The sequence below is a fragment of the Cupressus sempervirens genome, chromosome 7, assembly GCF_028749045.1.
Source record: "Cupressus sempervirens isolate cs-2001-9-10 chromosome 7, ASM2874904v1, whole genome shotgun sequence".
NCBI classification, from domain to species: Eukaryota; Viridiplantae; Streptophyta; class Pinopsida; order Cupressales; family Cupressaceae; genus Cupressus; species Cupressus sempervirens.
The window spans coordinates 75,574,954-75,595,890 of NC_143124.1; the positions used below are offsets into that span (position 1 = coordinate 75,574,954).

At 31.5% G+C, this 20,937-nt stretch overlaps 1 protein-coding gene across 1 annotated transcript; it reads right to left on the reverse strand.

Moving 5' to 3' along the window:
• Positions 1 to 16,027: 16,027 nt before the first annotated feature.
• LOC149545577 (disease resistance protein Roq1-like) lies at positions 16,028 to 19,799 on the reverse strand. The gene is made up of 5 exons (XM_089790724.1): positions 19,267 to 19,799; positions 17,978 to 19,136; positions 17,606 to 17,875; positions 16,788 to 17,501; positions 16,028 to 16,618 (listed from the first exon to the last, which is right to left on the reverse strand). Exons 1-5 carry the CDS (start codon positions 19,797 to 19,799, stop codon positions 16,139 to 16,141), a joined length of 3,156 nt encoding a protein of 1,051 aa, XP_089646850.1. The 3' UTR covers positions 16,028 to 16,138.
• Between the last annotated feature and the right edge of the window lie 1,138 nt (positions 19,800 to 20,937).

The window sequence follows — 20,937 nt, forward strand, 5'->3', positions numbered from 1 at the left end:
CTGTAATCATTGCACTATTACGAAGAGTTTAATATTATTGGTGTTCCAGTTATCATGGCATCCCTTGTATAACCATCTTTATTGCAAGTAGTTTCAGAGACAAATTCATTCCAGCAGTATTAAGTTGTTGGCTAACTGTTTGACAAAATGTCAAACCCTTGAAGTTTTAGTTTTTTTTTTTTTGGTGCTGGAGTAAGCAATAAACTGTCAGGGTCATTTCATGTTTCCTACATTATGTTCCAGAAAAGTTTGTGAAGGGGTATTCTCCCCTTACGTGTACAAATCCACAGATGGTTGCATTGATATACCCATGCTTCCTTGTTGCTCATGGTTTTTATCCAAATGATGACCAAATTCTACTCTATTTTGTATGACAACTTTATGCTAAGGTTATCTTAGGCAGGGTGGTGAACTACACTAATTGACCATTACATTTAGGACAGGGACATGGTAGACTAGTTGATAGGCTACTAGGTCATCCACCATAGAAACATAGGTTGATTATTAGAGAGAGCAGGTTCATCAATTGATGATGCCATGTATAGCACCTAGTTGTAGGGGGTGATTTAGGGAGTTGGAGAGATTTTTGCAGCTATCATATCTATTTCAAGTGACGAGGTGACTAGTATTTGATGTCTCGATGGTGTTCCAGATCATCGTTTGGTGCTTCATCTTTAGGAGACTTGTACAGTTCATCAGGAATCCCTTCATTGACTAGCTTAGAGGGTCTCACTGGAGTGTTGACATGAGATACTATGACTAGTCTTGTTGAGGATCTATTATATTCATATAGATTCATATAAGAGAATCTTGGCATACCCATATCAGATGTTTGACATCATGTCCATGGTAGTATTGGGACACATCCTCAACCACATTCCTCTAATTGATCATGCAGTGGTCATGATGGTAGTACACATCATGATCCACCTACTTACCACTCTTTTGTTATAGAGGGACATATACATACTAGTACAGACCCTTCAGCTAGTGTAGGGCATGGTCAAAGTTTAGATGTGGGCCTTGGTGATGTTAACTTCAGCTTTTTGACCACAGGATGGATGGACTTGTTGACACATGATGATTCTACGTCTATGCCATCTCATCTAGTTAGTCCACTTGGCTCATCATTATTAGGACATGTGCCAATCACTAGTCATGCTAGCATAGATATAGAGATGGAGCTAGATGAGGCCCAACAAAATCTAGATATATTGGTAGACATGATCGATGTTAGATAGTTTGAGTATTATCAGATGCCAACATTGACACAAGTATATCTATGGTTTTTTTGTTCATGTGAAAATTTCAATTGTTTGAAACTAATAATTTATGCATGTATACATATCATGCCTTTGTAATTATACATTTTTTAATTTGATTTTTTGCACATGTATGTATGTATTGTAGGCGTTATGCCTCTTTTTACTCCATCTTTGATGTCAGATTGTGTACATTATAGAGACTCATTCGATGGTGTCATTAGTGGATAGGTGAGATTCAAATATTTTGAATTAAACACATGTACACATGCATACATATGTATATATAAATTGCATGCAATTTGTAAATTTAAGAGAATTAATTTAATATGATTATATACATTGATATCACTTTCTCTTGAATATATATAGGGGTTAGCACATCCTAATGAACATCCTGATAGTCAGTCTTCAGGCTGTGTTGTTAGGAGACATCATGATGATAGCCTTACACCTAACGATCTATTGTATAATTATATTATAGATTATTTGATCTAGACTTTCATCAAGAGAGACATTCATAGATTCTAGATAGATACCTAGATGTATACATGTCCACTATTTATATTTGATATTATCTTATGAGATCTAGATTATACATGTTTTTGTTATTTGTTTGATGATTGATACATATATTGTAGACTTGAGAATGATGTTTGACACATGTGTTTATGTTCAGGTTCATATTACATGTTTGATGATTGGTATACATATATACATTCTCTAGACATTTCTTTTACATGTTAGACTACGTTGGATAATGTTCTAGTATATATTTGATGAAATTGATATATACATATGTGGTTAATTTTGTTCTATGCAAGTGACATTTAGATACGATTAAATTCAACATTTCATCTAGAATTTATAATTTATGAGCACATGTGTATGCTGGTGTTTGTTGTGAAACATGTGTTTGATTTAATTCACATTAAATATGTACATGTTTGATAATGTCATTTTTGTCCTGGAATTTCAAAAAGTGCTTTAGATAAATTTAGATATATAGCATGTAATTCATGTATTAATATGAACATGTATCACGAAATTAAAGTTATATGCATATCCTAATTAGTTACATAATTCCTAAATTTTACAATTAGTTACAAATCACAATTAAAACTTGATAGGCTAAATGAAAGAGTAAAAGTTTAATATAATTAGTTACAAGTCCTAATTTCATCCCCTTAAGACAAGTGTTCAAATTTCTCCCCCTCAAGGAACATGTCCTAATTAGTTGCATATAAGTTCTTAATTTCTATAATTAGTTACAAATCATAATTTACACTTGACAAGTTAAATTAAAGAGTAAAAGTTCAATATAATTAGTCACAAGTCCTAATTTCATCCCATTAAGACAAGTGTTCAAATTTCTTACCCTCAAGGGACATGTTCTAATTAGTTGCATATAAGTTCATAATTTCTATAATTAGTCACAAATCACAATTTAAACTTGACAAGTTAAATGAAAGAGTAGAAGTTCAATATAATTAGTCACGAATCCTAATTTCATCCCCTTAAGACAAGTGTTTGGATTTCTTCCCCTCAAGACACATGTCCTAATTAGTTGCATATAAGTTCCTAATTTCTTTATTAGTTACAAATCACAATTTAAACTTGACAAGTTAAATGAAAAAGTAAAAGTTCAATATAATTAGTCACAAGTCCTAATTTCATCCCCTTAAGACAAGTGTTCAAATTTCTTCACCAAGGTACATGTCCTAATTAGTTCACATATAAGCTCCTAAGTTCTATAATTTCAAATTTTTGAACCAAATTTCAAATTATTCAATCAAATTTCAAATTGTTGAACCAAATTTCAAATTTCAAATAATTCAACCAAATTTCAAAATGTTCAAGTTGTTTCAAATTACAAGTTGTTTCTATCTCGTATCAAGTGGGTCAGCTTGTTGTTGGATAACATTTAATAATTTCCCGTGATCATTAATATCGAGCCTCCACTTACATATTCCAGGTCCTTTAACTAGATGAAGAGTTAGACTAGTGGTAATAACATGGTTACTATACTAATATACCTTATTGTTAGGTTGATAATCAGTTAAATAAATCCCATTTTAAAGTACTCTTCTTTGCTTCAAATATGTTCCATGTACAACAAACAAACCAACATATACATAAATAAAACTATAATATAGATTAATTAATTATTGAATATACATACACATATCCATATATATACATCAATCAAATAAATAAATAAATTTGAATTCATAAAAAACATAGATGTACATACATGTTTCAACTAGATATACTAACCTGTGGGAAACATAATTCCATCACTTATTAATTCCATCACTTATTTCAGTCTTTGTTAACTTCTCTCTGTGTGTGGTGCAATGCAATAAATAATAGCTAACCCTTCTACATTTTCAAATTCTTCCATGACTACAAAATATTGCCTACACAAAGTTTATGTATAAATTCCATGTGTCACATGTACATGAGTATATATATTATATAAATTAACAAAAATTATGAAACAAATACACTTGTATATACATACATACCAACTCTGATCAATCCTGAAATATGCTCATAATCACTACAAATCAATGGTAGGGTGTTTTTTAGTGGTGAATATTTGTAATTTTGCGAATTTTAGAAATTTTCTTCTAGTAATTTGGCTAATAATTTAAGATTTAATGCAACCTAAATCACCACATTTTAATTAAATTTAGTTCTAAAATATTTAAAATCGCTCAATAATTTATTTTATTAAAAAATTTAAACTCAAAGATTCGCCACAATATTCAATACATGATTAGATTTGATTCACCTAAATATTATACATTATCAAAGAAATTAAAATTAATTCACCAATAATTATCATAATTATTAGTTACTTTAGGGATATATTACCAATGTTTAGTTTCAATATTGATTTAAAATATAATGTAATTATCCTCATAATTTCCATGAGATAAAACATGTTCAATTTTAATTTGTAATATTCCATGATGATTGGCAAACTTCCTATTATTATTGAGATTTGCCAATATTTTCTACTCAAAAATTATGATTCCAAAATAATCACCAATGTAAATAATATTTAAAATTAAAAAATTGAGAGATTCACCTATAAAAATAATTTGGTTTTTCAAAATAATGAAAGATTCACCAATAATTTATATCTTTTTCTGGATGGGGGTTTCTTAAAGTTTACCTTGATCAATGGAATATCATCATAGTTTTCATCCTCAAACTCATTCATATTGGTAACATCTAGTGGCACCAAAGTCCATTCACCCGCATATCCACGTTCTTGATTAATGCAACCATCATAGTTTTCATCAATGCAATCAAGAAAAAAACATGAGTATTCTCTTATGTACATTGACCATACATTACTATTTGTACTCATAAGTGAATGCAAAGATCATTCCTTCTCTACCCTTTTGCATTTATGCATTGATCTTCTATCAACACCTGAATGTAAGGTCCATACATACATATAAAAAATGAGTTTTAAACATGTGCATGCATAATTTAGCTGTCAACTAATGTATTAAATATAAATTTGATTCAATTTAAATATTCAAATTAATTTATACCTAATACCTCCCAAAACAATCTAAATGGTATGACTCGATCCACTTGTGATGATGTGTTATCTATATTTGTCGGCACCGTAAAATGTGTTTTGCACCACACAACCACATCATGAGAATTATTAATTTGATATCCTTTATAGTCCATTTGATACTTTCTTAAAGCACGTTTGATGCAAGCTCTTGCACCGTCATGCTCACCCTTTCCATGTCCACTCTTGAAAAAAACCCAAATGTGTGGTATATTAAGGTATCTATGATATCTACATAATGCATAAAATGGTCTAACTAATTTAACCTGTGATGCACATCCATCTAACCCTACAAAATGTTTTTCTATTTTTATGCCTTTATTTTTCAAATATTCAAAAAATGTCTTAAAACAATGTTCCACAAAATGTGTGTCATGTTCTTTGTCATCACTAATATAAAAGTGATACTCTTTTTAATCGCTCATGCTTGATATGTACTTCTCACACTATCCAAATCAATTTGTGCATGTTGATAAGAGACTTGAACAATAATAGTAACCTGCTCTATAAAGTAGTATTCTACTTGAAGTTGTTTTTGAGAAATGAAAGAGTAATTTTATACAAAGTCAACAACAGATAAAATTGTTCCAAGTGGGAAAGTTTCTCTTAGTGTTTGAAACTGTTATGCTTCCACTTAGCAAAAAAAACATGATGTATATATGGTTAAATCAATTTACAAAATTTTGACGTAAATTACTAAGTTTACTTATAAACTCACACATTTTTCCATTATGTCTCAAGTGTCACTCTCTTTGGAAATCTAATTATTGACACTCTTTAAGGATGGAATGCCAATTATTCATAAAGATGAGGTTGAGACTTTAAAATACCTTGATCAGTTCAAGGATATGCTAGACCCAAATGACACAAAAAAAAACTTGCTAGAATGATAGAGGATCTACACATCTCCACTGATACCCAACAATCTGCTTCTGATGTCTCTACTGGTGGAAAGGTTCAACTGACAAATGATTTTGTTCTAGCAGGATGGAATGATGAACTGTTCGATGCATATTTCTTACAAGCTTTGGAGTCTAATGATGGATGGGGTCCAAATATAAATCAATAGCATGCATTATTTTGATAATCAGTACCTAGTACAACTTTTTATAATCAGCAATATGTATTCAACTATATGTAAAGCCTTTGGTTGTACAACTTAAAACTGACTTTGTTTTGATAATTGTTAAAGTTAAACAAATGGGATAACTACCATGTAAGTCATGTTTTATAGTATTATGGTAGTGTTAAAATATGATACTTTGATAGCTTATGCTAAATAATTCATGATGAACCTGATGTAATAAGTTTTTACTCTATTCTAATATTAAAATTTGACATAAATTCTCTAGCAGGTATCTCATCTTCTACATATTCCAACCTTGTTGATTATTTTCCAACTTTTGTTTCTGACTTCATGTACTTATATCTCTTACATCTTACCATCCTCATCATATCAGTATCTTCATCTCTCAAAGGAAATTTAGTGAAGTTACCACATGTTTCACAAGTTCCTCTTATGCAATCTATTTCACCTATTGCACGATCATTTGGTTTGTCACATAAGATTGATGTTATGAATTGGCTCAGTCATTTATGAAAAGAATTTTGAGAACCACCACTTTCTTCTATCATCTATCGGAACCCTTGATAGTACAAATAAAATTCAACATGATATCAACAACAACATGTTTCAAAAGATTTATTTATCTTCATAAAATAGTGTTTCAATCTTGCAAACATTGTTTGTCTACTCTTTGTGTCAGGATTTAAATTGAAAAATGATAGATAAAATTCATGTTGCATGAAATCCAACCAATGTCTTGTGTTTTGAAGATATTCCTTAAGCCCAATCCTTTGCTTGATGATATCTCTTCTATTTGGTGAAGGATGAGTATTAACAATCAAAAATTTTATAACTAAATTCTTAAATATTTCCAAAATCCTATCAGATTGAGGAGCTCTACACATTGTACCACCTAATTTAGTAGTGCAAAATGAATACTAACTTATTAATGAAAGAATTCACAATACTAAAATAGTTAACACTTATGATAGGACCAACGTTATCACCAAGAAGGAAGGCAAACCAAGAATGGTAAGCTCCTTGGGTGTAACCTACGATGACATAGATATGTCCTTGATGGATAGGGGATGTATGCTCATGGCGTGCTCAAGCTTCTAATGGATGGGTGTTTTACAAAGTGTGTAGACAAGTGAGGCTTTCAGCAATGGAGGTGTGGATGGATTTCAGCATTATGGTGGTAATTTTTAGGCTCTCAAAATAGCATGATAACTTTTCATGGAAGTGGATAATGGATTGTGAGGGGGAAGGGCTTTATTTATAGGCCAAGGGGTAGAGAGATAGATGGCCAGGATGCAAGGATGGAAAAATGGTGAGGAAGGGCTAGGATGCTTTCAAAGGAGAGCACATGGATTGTGCTTATTTGGAGCCAATCAAGGAGTGACACTTGTCACAAGGAGGATGAGTGTGAGGAAATGAGCAAGATGGTTGGTCAAAGGGAGTTATGAGGGAGGAAGAGTGTGTAAGAGGGATGTAAGAGACATTTATGGCATGTGAGAGCCATTAATGCTCTTGGATAGGGATGGAAGAGGACAAGGGAGACTTGTTGACTTGGGTTTGGGTTAGCAAGTCTTAACCCTTGCTTAAAGGTGTGCACATGTTTAGGAGGGGGTTTAGGCTTAGCTTAGGAAGAGGGTTAGGGGGCAAGTGGCCTAGCTTTGACGGGATGGGTTAGTTAGGTGACTAAGTGAGGTTAGTATGGGTGAATGAGTTGGATTAGGGGTAAGGATAGGGTTTAGGGATGGTTTTAGGGGTTAGGAATGATTTATTTAATAAATGGAGGATGTGGGATTAAATTAAATAGATTTATTTAATTTAATAGAGGAATATGGTTTGAAATGATAGGTTGATTTTGGGTTATCATTTCATTTTATCAATTGGACTATAGTTAATTTAATTAATTAATTAACTAAGGGATGATGATTAATTAACTAAATAATAAATATTTAATTAGTAATGTCCTAGGAGATAACTAAATATGATTACTTAGTGATGTAATCAGATTTAGGTGTCTATACACATTGGTGCCCAATTTCCTTATAATGTACTATCATCCAAATTTTTTCTTATTTTCAGATAATGTAATATCATCTTTTGACTATACCCAATATGAGATGATAGTTAAGAGATCTATCATTTATTCCATAATTTCCTATTTAAAATAGATGACAGTATCACTCTTTGTGCAATGGATTTATCTACAAATCTAGTATTTTTTCCCAATAGAATGTAACCCTTCCTTAACACTTTCAACAATATCTTTTTGTAGTTTAGAAGTCTTCCTCTTATTTTATACTTTCATCTATACCTAATAGTTTCAATGGCTCTTTTAATCTACATTTGAGAAGTGAAATTGATAATAGTTGTGTTTTCTACATTGTATCAAGATTCTCAAATAGTGTAACTATTTCTTTAGACTTTTAATTAAATTTCCTCTTCATAGTATGTGTAGGTTGACTAGAATATTCTCTCAATTTTTCCACATCCATTTCAATTAAATGATCTATGTTTCTATGATTATTTTTCCTCATCAATCTTTGAGCTAGATTAACATTCTGAATTGTTGTTTGATCTCGAGCTGCAAGAAAAATTAAAATAAAGACTTAAGATACAATATTTTTAAGGGACATGTATATACATAACAAGTGAAATATTAAATACAATTTTATCTAACCTTCAGATGACCCTTCTTCAATATTTATTGCTTCATCTTCAATTTTCTCATGTCCAACATTTTCATCATCTACTACTGCACGTGCACGATGTAACAAATAAAATCAAGCAAGTTTTTGAGGGGAAATATCTCTAAAATTAAAAATCATAGATAAAAAGTTTGCCTAGACCTAGAAATCTAGAGAGAGATTGCATACTTACGAGAGATGCACATGTACATGTTTGAACTAGGGATGAACCTTCTCCAACCTCGGAAGGTTGTCCTAGTTGATTACATCCTAAATAAATTCATAATTTAAAAGACCATAATTAAAATGAACCCTATTTCTAAATATTCATAATTTAAAAAACTATAATGTAATAAATTCTAATCCTAAATACTCATAATTTAAATTTAATCATAATTTAATAAAACCTAATCCTAAATATTCATAATTCAATAAACCCTTAATATTAAGTTAATAGCAACCCTAAGTTAATAATTACCATATTCCTAATTGGATAAACCCTAATCCTAACTATATACATAAAGTCTAAAATATGATTGTACACTATAAATTAAATATCCATTGGAAAAAGAATTGCACATGTATACCTTGCCTCCTATAGTATCCTGCTAAACTTTTTCGACAATTTTCATCTTCCTATTCTTGAGTTCTTCTTTGTGCATATTTAATTTCTCTTTTATCTTTATTACCCATGTCAGAAATTCTTCTTCCAAAATTCAAAAATAGACAAGTTCCAAAATATTTCCTCCCTTCCAATTGAATTGAAAAATTATTTGATTTGATTTGAATGTTAAAATTGCAAAAAAAAAAAAAAATTATTATAATTTATAATAGAATTTTCTTTTAGAAAAGAAATCCCTAAAGGCCGACTAAAGTTTCAATTGAAACTGTCTAAGGTTAAATAACCACGCACCTGACCTACATTTTTAGTTTCAATAGAAACTATAGGATTTTTTTTCTATCAAAACTAAAGTTTAAAGTTTCGATAGAAACTTATTTTTTATCGAAACAAGCTAATTACAAGTCTTCTCCATATGTTAGAATATTTTTAGTGTTTTCATGGTTTCCAATCTCAATTACTAGGTTCAAATGGAGCACTGAAGACATGTCATTTTGCATGATAGAAGTACTTTGAATAAGCTATCTAATGACTATGAATTTGATACATTTTTAATTTTTTAGATATACATTTTTTACATGAATTGAATAGAGGTTCTTGATACAAAATAAACCTCTATATCAGACGCTCATGGAAAAATAGTAACTAAAAGAATAATTTTTATAAAAATAGCTACAGTCCTCGTATTTGAGTCCTCTTTCAATCAAATTTTTTTTTTTTGAAATCAGGTAAATATATAATAAGTTACATGTGTCAAAAGCCACATATATACAAATTAGTGTTATGTCAACTTTAAACTCTAATAAAATATGAAATACTAAGGATAAAGACATCAAACCACCTCCACAATTTTGGTATAGATGTTAGCAAACTAAATTCAAAAGAATCACATTTATATCTATTTTAGAAAAAAGTTTGTGTGTCAAAAGCAGTGTCACTCTTTCAAAATAAGGTTTTTGATAACATACCAATTTTCGTGGGAGAAAAAATAATTCTATATAGATAGATAGATAGATAGATAGATAGATAGAAAATCCTAAAAGACTCTAATTTACTTCATCTTCAAATTCCTAGCCATTAAATGAAAATTTATATTTGAAAGTGAAGGTTTTCCTTTAAAATTCATAGTTTAGTGTCAATTTAGGCAAAATAGTGTAACACATTATTGTGGGTCTGAGGGAAACCACACTTTTCTTCTTTGAACTCCATGTTATGAAATTAGAACCCAAAGAAAAATAATTACCTAATGTAGATTTTTGTTCATCCAAACTACCTCCCCAATATGAATCACTAAAGCCAACAAGCTCAAATATTTTAGGAGAATAATGAATGCCAAAATCTAGAGTGCTTTTTAGATTCGTCAGAATTCTCTTGGTTGCCTTCATATGTAAATATGATGGATTTGTCATATAACTTGAAACCAATGAAGTTGAATATGTAATATATCAAGCCTTCTGTGGGTTAGAATCATCAAACTTCAAAAATACTTTTATATAATGTCTCATCAACAATTTTAACACCATCATCTCTACACAATTTAACTCAATGAACAATTGGAGTGGAAAGAGGCTTACAATCTACCATATCAAACTTCTTCAACATGTCCTTTTCATACTTTGTTTGACAAATAAAAATTTAATCTTTTCCCTGATAAGCCTCCATGCCAAAAAAAATACTTCATGAGACCTTTAAATCTTTCATCTGAAATTCATTCATCACAGCAACTTTTAATTTCTCTTTCTTCTTTAAAAAACTACTCATGTATAGTTAATCATCAACATACAAACAGGCAAGAGCTTACAAAGCATTGGTAAATTGCAAACCTCTCATTGGAGAGGTCTTGGGTTCAAATCTACTCAAGATTAACACATAATAATAATAATAAATCTAATAATAATAATAAAATGAATAATAAATAATCTAGACTTATGTCGATTACCTATCCAAAAAAAAAAAAAAAAAACCATCGACATACAAACTTACAATGAAAATATTATTACCTTCTTATTTGTAGTACTCTTTCAGTAATAAAAATATCCCGTGCATCCAAACCACAATAAATATTACATTATTAATTTATGCATTGTGAAATGAAATCAAGACATCGGGAGAACAATAAGTGAGTTTATTTATATGCACCAGCTACCCAACTTATTAATTTACTTTTTTTAATTACACCTATTGGAAATAGGTATTTGATTTACACATTGATCTTATCATATAAGGAAAAATATTATATGTATTTCCAATCATCAAACACAACTGTGACTTGGAGATTGAACATAAAAAGTGTAGATTTACTTGTTCAAGATGGTGGAATAAAAAATGAAGAAAATGTATGGATAATTAAGAAGCATGATTCACTAAGAAAATGCGGACTTTAACACTATAAACAAGGGGAGACAACCAATGATGGCAAGCTTTGGAAGATCACAATCATCTTCTCACTTAAAATCTTTAGAAGTGTCAAATTCCTCTCTTACTATTCTTTCATTTTAATACATGCAATCTTTAAAAGCTAAATCATAAATATGAATGAATAGGAAAGGTTCTTTTATAATTTATTTTAAAAAGTGTTACAAAGAAAAGATGCATACTCAATTTAAATTATCACTATTTTCACAAAACTATTTCATTTAAATTTTTTTATTTGTTCTTTTATAATATTAAAGGTTAAGATATCTTTGTCCCCTTTAATCAAGAGTGTCTATAGGAGTGGTTAAAATCCTTGTCTTACCAGTTTTTGGAGCACCTGTCACAGTGTAGAATATTAATTTTTCAACAAGTTAAACCAAACAAATCTATTTAATTCAAAAGTGTTACTTTAAATTATGAATTCTTGGATCTTACTTATTATAAAACTATTTAAGAGATAGGTCAATTTGCAACCTTGAGAAAAGAATTAATGAAAATATAATTTAAGAAAATATGTATTGTAAAAAATTTGAAATTTCTCCATATCCATACAATAACTAAATCATCATTCCCTTGACAAAATCTTCTATATTTCAAATAAAATAACATTAAATTTTATCCCTAGAGATGAATTTATCGTAATATTAATTCTATAATAAATTTTCTTATTCAAATTTCATCACAAAATGTTAACCTACATAAGAAACAAATAGATATATATTTTACAAATTTTCCTTCAAGATTTTATTTTAAAATTCCTTTTTCTTCACCTTGTTGTGGTCCAACAATGTGTTCCAATCTCACTTCCTATATAACAAATTGCAAAAAATGAGAACTCAATAGGAAATATGTTTTAAATATTTGAAAAAATATGTCACTTTTAAGATAAAACATCTCACTTCAAGAAGCCCCTAAATAGTATTCAATAAAGAAATGGTACATAATACAATTATGTAACTAGCCTCTTACTTTCTACACATTATTATTATGAATTGGATGCCACCAATTTTTTTATTATTACCGTATTAAAAAAAAACTAAATTAGCATATAAAAGTGTGTATATGGTTATATAGATAAACTTGGCATTATATTCAGTTTAAATAAAAAATATTTCAACAATATGTCTATCAACTAATTCTATTATTTCTGAATTAATGTCAATGCATTATTATCAAATCATATGTTCCCAAATTCACATTTCAACCAATAACAAATAATAACAAGAGCTCTGTAGGAGCTAAAGTACCTGCCTATTGTGATAAGAAGGAAATGATAAATTATTAGATTGACTTAATTGCAAAATATACGTGATTTCATTTTGTGATTTCAATTTAAATTTGGAGAAATATTTCTTATTATGTGTATAAATATTAAGATATTATTAATTATAGTGCGTTGTGTACAATTTAACTGGAAGTGCAATATTTTTTTATAACAGTTCTTTGTGATCATGTCTTTGTAGATGCCCATTATACCTGCATTATATGCAAATAAAGAAAACAGAGCACTGCCTTTTTTTATCTGTTTACTATGCCTCTGACATTATGAGACAATTATGAAGCTATTGGGTGCTAAATTAATTAGAATTGCTATTTTAACTGCCCTCTTATCACATGGAGCTATAGCAGATTTGAGGATATTCATGGTATATTTTACACAAATATTTTTTTAAATTCTAAACTTATCTATTGTTGATACAAGATTCCTCCCAAGTGAATCAATCAATTTTTCAAATGAGTTGCCAACATTGAAATGATAATAAAAAGTTAAATATAGTCTTGCTATTACTGAAGGATCAATATTTTAAAATTAGAGTGCATAATTGTAAGGAGTATGTCAGCTGTAATAATGCAATGACTAGAGCTGAAATAATAATAAGGAAGTGCTCTGATTTATGTGTTGCACGTCAAGTTTTTCAATTTTAGAAGTAGTTGAAAATGTCCAGAATTTTGCTTTAATTGAAGTTGCAAATTATAGTGATGCCCTGTTCAAATTTGCACTCGAAAAATTGTAATGGAAGACAAAGGTTTTTGACTGTGTCTGAAGAAATATTTATATTTAAGCATTCAATTTAAATAATATTGTGCAACAATTAAAGATAAGAGAAACATCAATTATATGTACAATTTGTGAAATTTGAAGTCATCGTGTATGGAGATCAAAAGATTAATGTTTAAGAACAATATGGTCTAGTCTGTACATATACTAAAAGCAACAAAAGAGAAAGGAGCAGTTTTAATAGGTAGAAACTAATATACTTGAGGAAAGAAATCTTTATCAGTAAGCGGATGCAATAAGGTTTGAAGGACAACACTTGTAATGTACAGACGATGATTAAAGTTAAAGGATTTTCAGATGGGAGTTACTTGGTAAGTTTTCAATGTAATATTAGATGAACAAAAGAAAATTTTGAGCAGACATTGAGCAGAAATATATAAAGAACATGTGAGTATGGAATAAAAGCAATATATGAGATTTTGGATGGAGAAAATTATAGCAATAGCATTGAATTAAAAGGATCATCTTATAAGTAGAATTATGATGAAGTTGCAGATTTGAAATAAAATGAAAGAGGCAATTATGTATGGGTTAGTGAGAACAGATGACACGGAGAGCAGATATGGGTTTACGTGCTAAGTAGGCCACTCCAATGTTGGGTGGATTCTTGCAACTTTTGGCTATCTACGATTTTTCCCCAACTTTTGTTTCTGTGATAGGAAATGCATACATGTTAACAATTGGACATTGGAGGGTTATGTCAAAGAAACAGTTGGAAATCATCTGCAAATGATGAAAACATAAAAGGAAATGCAAACTAACCAAGTCACAGAACAAATATATCCAAATCCAGAAAGATTGACAAAACTTTATGCAATAGAAACCTCCAATGAGGTACGTGGTGTATGGGTCATGGAACATGCAAAATCTAAAAAAAAAAAAATTGAGTAGCTTTAAAAATCTAAAAATAAAATTTTGAGTAACATATATAAAGTTCAGAGGCCATAGCATTTGTAAAAGTCAGCAATTGCATGAAATGCAAGAGGAAAGTTATGGCTTCTGGTGAAGGGAAGCCTATTTTAAGCCAAAAACTGTCATCAAGGTCACATGGATATCACCCACACAGCTATGAAATGAGCTACATCTACATAAATACACAACCAAGAGTGACTATTAACAAATGAATGATGTAAAGAAAAATATATTAAAATATAATTTATACGTCCTACCCTATCTATATTAGTTTTAATGCATACAATATTTTAAAATATTCTTAATTTCAAAAATTAAAAAGAAAAATTATAACAATAATTAATATAATTTAAAAAAAATTTAAAGAGGGGTAAATGCTTTTACCTGGAGCTATGAACCAATGAGGCCACAAACGGGGGACCTCATCCCCATTAGATTTGAACCTTGATGGCAAGGATAACAACTCAACAACTTAACCATCACAACATGCCATTAAAATAAATAATATAAAATTTTTTCAATAAAATTTTACATAATTTTAACACTAACATTTGTAAAATAATTAATGAATAATAATAGAATGGAATTTTTTTTAAATAATAAAGTTGAAGTTACTAAAGTTATATAAATAATAAAAACCAAATAATCTACACAAATTAAATTAGGCATTTAATAAAGAAAGTTGAATCATAATCAAACAAATAAAACACTGAAAAAATATACCTCTATTTTTAATTAGATCATAGAAAATTGAGATCCATAAAAGCATTCGAATATGCTCATTCTCCATTAAAAAAATATAGAGCAACTCATAGAATGGATTTCAAACCTAATGAAATTATTTATACCGGAATAAAGCAGCTATTACAAAAACACATATGAGTGTTTTCGTGTAGAGATTTATAGAGCTACTTTTGAATTACACGTGCCTCTTATAATTCTGTGCGACAAGTATTATACGTCCTGCCACATCTTATAAATTCTCCTCCACTATATTTGTCCGTAGATTTTATGTTTCCAGATCACCCAGCATTGGGAAAAGTGAATTGATGTGTTTGGACTACAAGTGGCCCTTTTTCTCGCAGGTCAATAAATTTGATCCTATCCTGTACTTTTTTTTCTTAATTTTCATATGAAAAAATAATTAAACCACTAGGAAAAATAGATAGGGCCAATCAGATTTTTTTTCTGAATTATTCAAAATTGCTTTTAATGAATAATATTGCTAAACACTTTAATTTATATATGAATTCACCTTTTCCAACAAAAATATTAATAGCCATAATCTTGATGAAAATAATAGTCTCGGCCTTTATGAATAGTTTAAAAAGGCATAGTACTAACAAGATTATACTCTCTCCACAAGAAGGCAGCACTTCATTTATGAGAAGTAATCAACGCGCAAAGAAAATAATCAATAATATTATCTTCGCTGCAGAACAAACCATCCCATAAATTCCATTCCACTAGACTTATGTGAATGCCAAGGCCACCATAAACTGACTCTATTTCTGGTAGAGCTTATCAACAATAATGCGTAGCACATTCAAAATTTTATCTTCTTCACCTTTCATCACGGGCATTGTTGCCCTTTTCACCGTTACATCTTGGGGAAAACAGAGGTAATCAAAGGGGAAACAGTAACCCTTGTTAACAAAGTAACTCTGTATTTCATCTTGGTTGGTAGTTACCGAAGTAATTATCCAGTCGCCCTGGCGCATCTCAAATTTCAACCACGGATTAATATCATATTCAGAGATGAGCTCATTCATCATGCTTGCCGCCGTGTAAGACTTGACCACAATAACAGCGCAGAAGATGATTGCGCTTACCATATCTCTTCCCAGATTATCACAAGTGTTATCTCTGCCGATTTCGACGTCACAATTGGCGTTGATAAAGTCGCAGAAAATATCTTTGTTGACTGTTGACTCGGCTTCCTTCGCTGGTCCACCAATTAATTTAAGAAACTCTGGTGGCAACTTCTGCGTGAAGCAAACAAAATCTGAGTAGATTCTTTTCGTATAAAAATGAAGCAAGCAAAGTTTTAATTAGAAAATCTAGTCTATCTTCTGATAATAAAGGGAAAACCAAAGACGAACCATACTGAGACTATCCTTCAGAAAGAAATTTAAGAAACGTGGATCTCAATACCTCCAAATTGAAAACACAATTTCGAATTGTTTCATTGCTGCAATATAAGACCTGCAATCTTTCCAATGAATACAATATTTTAGTATCTGGTATTTTCTCAAGCTTCGGACAGTCGCAAATGTCCAATTTTACAAGTTTCCAAAATATTCCATCTACACTCGTCAAATTTTGGCAACCTTTTACGTCAATCCTCTTCAGCATGTGAAGATTGGAAATTAAACAAAATTTTAGACAGCTGAGTCGGACAAGGCTTAACTCCTCAATGTTTTCACAGCTACTGATACGCAATTCTTCCAGCTTCAGAAGATCAGATATTCTTATTACTCTTTTCAGAAGGCCGCAGCTAAAAATTTTAATTCTTTCTATGCAGCTCAGCTGGGCAAAATTGATCCCCTCAATTTTACATATACCAATGTTCAATTCTACTAGCTTTGTAAGATTAGACATTCCTCCTAAACTTATCAGATGTGGACATTTATATATTCTAATTCTTTCAAGGCAGATATTAGGTCGACCAAAAGCTAATTCCTCTAGTTTGCCACATTCACTAATATTCAATTCTACTAGCATCCTAAGATCAGATATTCCTATAATACTCTTCAGATTCCTGCAACTGTGAATTGCAATTTCCTCCAGGCAACTCAGAAATCCCAAATTTAACTGCTTCAGCTCCCATTGTTTGCTGATCCGAAGCTCTTTAAGATGGAAGGGAACCTGAAAATCAAATATGTCTTTTTTAATAATTTTAATTTCCGATTGTAAATGGAAGTCAGTCAAATACCAGATTATAATAACAAGGGTTTGCCTTTCAGACATACCTGCACATTATTCTGCCACAAACTTTTGAGGCGTCCACCTATAATTCTTAAAGTTTGCAGATTTTCAAAAGGAATCCATGGGGGAATGTTTGTTTGTATATGCTCAGACATATTAAACTCAAGCCATAGCAAAGCTATTGGCATTTCAGCCATATTGCCTGATTTCCCAAGAAAGCATTTAACATGATACAAATACTTGGACGGACCCGTACAATTGTGCAAACATCGACCTTTGGTTTGGGTGAAGATGCTTTTGAATACCTCTGATGTCTGCATTCAAGAAGCAGTTCAGATTTGTATTGCTGGAATTTTTTTATAAAGATTTCGAATATCACACTAGAAAGCAGAAATCTGGTAGAAGAGAAAGCATACCAATGATCTAGAAGATCGGAAACGCCATAGGCGACAAGGATGATTGACTTCATCTGCCATTTCTCGTCCCAAGTCCCGCAAGTGGTCATGCATTCTCAATACAAATATTTCTTCTCGACCATCTTCTCTCCAATCATTTAATTTATAATCTTTTATTTCTTCAATGAGACATTTGTCTTTGAGTCTTTGTAGTGCATGTTGAGCGCTCCATCCCGATGACTCCCACACTCTGATGGCATCTTTCGTCAACTCTCCTATGAAAAAACATGCCACATCCATGAATATTTGCTTTTCATCATTGTCCAACGTGTCAATGCTAATTCTTAATCTCTTCTCTATGTCTTGGGGAAGCGTCTTTTTAACTTTTCTCAATTCTAACTCCCAAAATTTGTGATCTTGGCCATGAACATGCCTGCCCAGAACTTGAAGAGAAAGTGGGAGGCCACCACAGAGATCTACGAAGAGGTCAACGAGCTTCTCATATCCACTAAATGGATAACATTGGCTGAAAGCGTGCCAGCAAAATAGTTCTTTTGCGTCATCTCCATCCATTCCTTTCAGGTTATAACCAACTGTAACTCCAGCATTTATGAGCACTCCGACATCCCGAGTTGTAACAATTACCAGACCATTGCCAGATTTGTGAAGCTCATCACTAATCAATAGGGCATCTAACTGTTCCTGATGATTGATATCATCCAGAACAATTAGATAGCTCAGATTGCCGCTCCTTGAGAAACGGTTGCTGAGACAGCTTGTGCCATCCTCTACGCTTGAAAAGCTTGGGAGGTCTTTTTCGTCAAAGAGTTCTCTGAGAAGCTTCATCTGCAAGGCAGGCAGCTCTTTCTTCACAGAGGCTTCTCGAACATCAAACAGAAAACAGGAGCGACTGTAATCTGAACGCTTTCTGTTGAACAATTCTTTGGAAAGAGTTGTTTTCCCCACCCCACCCATGCCAAAAATACCAACAATCGTAGACTTCCCTTCTTCTTGTCTTTTCATCTCGCACTGACTTTCAAAATCGTGAACAAGTTTATTAATGCAATGATTTTGAAAATCATCTACAAGCTTAGAAAGTCCTACTGGATATTTGGCAACATGCAGACATCTTTTCCTCTGGACTTCCTTTTGCACGGCTAAAACTATCTTCTCGCAGTCACTGAAACTTATTTAACACAAGGGGAATTTGATGAGGAAAAACAATTGTGTCGCTCTAAAGAAAACAAAAATCTTATTATTATCATTACTTTGTAGGGATATCAAATACACTGAAGTCATTCGAATATTACCTGGTGAACTCTTCGCCGGCAATTAAGGAAATAGATTGGAGAGCTTTCTTCCATTCCTCATATTTTTCCATGTACCTCTTCTTATTTTCATATTCAGAGAATGCTTTGCCATACACTCCCTTTTCTATGTGGCGTAGCGCAGAAGGCTCCACATCAAAGAAAACCGGAATGATCTTAGCACTACTCCGCAACATGAGAACTAGCTCTGCCAAACACCATGGGGACTCTGCATATCCTTTGGAGAAGATAGCTATGTGTGCCGAGGCGGAGCCGATGGCAGTCTCAATTGTGGATGTAAAGGAAACTCCAAGTTCTTTCTCTTCCGAATCAAGAAACGCCCTTATATTCACCTCCTCTAGAGATTTGTAAAGCTGGAGAGCAAGAGTGTTCTTCACATCGGGGCCTCTGTGGTTTATGAACACGTCATACAATCTGGAAGATTCAGAAACCTTTCTCCTCTTGAGTTGTGGTTCGATTCCAGAGAAAGCTGGAGGATTCTTAGCTTGTTTGCGGGAAGAGGAAGAAGAATCCATAGACTCAAAATTAGGAATGAAAGAGTTGAGCAGAGAGTCCATACAAATCTAAGTTGCCAGAAACGTGAAACGTGACGGGAGGACGTCATTTCGCGTTTCAACGGCAGAAACGCGTTGCTCCATTGCCAACGTACGTTTCCAGCAATCCTTCAGTCAAGAGGTCATGAGAAATTGTAGATATCTTAGTATTTAAGAGTCCGTTAACTAGTGTGGTCTTACTTCAATTGAATTCCAACAACTGTATCTAATTACTTATTAGACTTGTCTACTTAAATTGACTGATAGAAAGTCAGTCAAGGAGGAGGTCGTTAGAAGAGAGGAAAGCGATTGAAAACCCATTCATAAGGACTGAAAGAAGTATCCAAGGTCACCACAAAGCCGCGTGACGACTGACATATACTATATGTAAGCAATAACGGAGATGAAGGCAATAAAGTCAAAAATTGAAATAAATGTTAAGGTTCCGTTTGGTTGTTGGAAGATGAGGGCTAAAATCGGGTTATCAAGGTTAAAACTAGGTTTTGCAGAAAAACATGGGCATTTGGTTGGTTAAAATTATATCCTGGTTTTCAATTTCTTCCAATAAAAAGGTGGAATTCGAAATTAAAACCAGGTTTTGAATTTTATGACAGTTTTTTAAGTAATATTGTGGGGTCCATGGTATATTCATCTTCCGTGTCAACCAAACAGACCATTGTCTTTCCAAACCACAAAACCAAGTTTTCGAAAACCTGGTTATAAGATAACCTGGTTATGCAACAAATTAATCTTCCCCAACCAAATGTGTAAGAAATAAATGTTAAGAGAAAACCAAGAAGGAAAATGAAATTAACAATTAAAATAGAAAAGTTGTTATAGATTGTTGTTTTATAAGCCAAGTATAATTAGTGAAGATAAATGGTATGCGATAATTAGGTAATATATCAAGATTTGAATTCTTGCGATTGTATTCAAGATAGGTTTGACTCTTCAATGGATTTGAGAAACTAGATTCATTATAGTTTATACATATAGTTGCTTAAATTGTTGTAATCCATTATGTAAAACTAGCAATTGTACCTGCTTGTACAAAAAGGTACTCCAAAAAGATATAAAAGATCAAATTAATAACTTGAAGTTCATTTTTTAATAAGAAAGA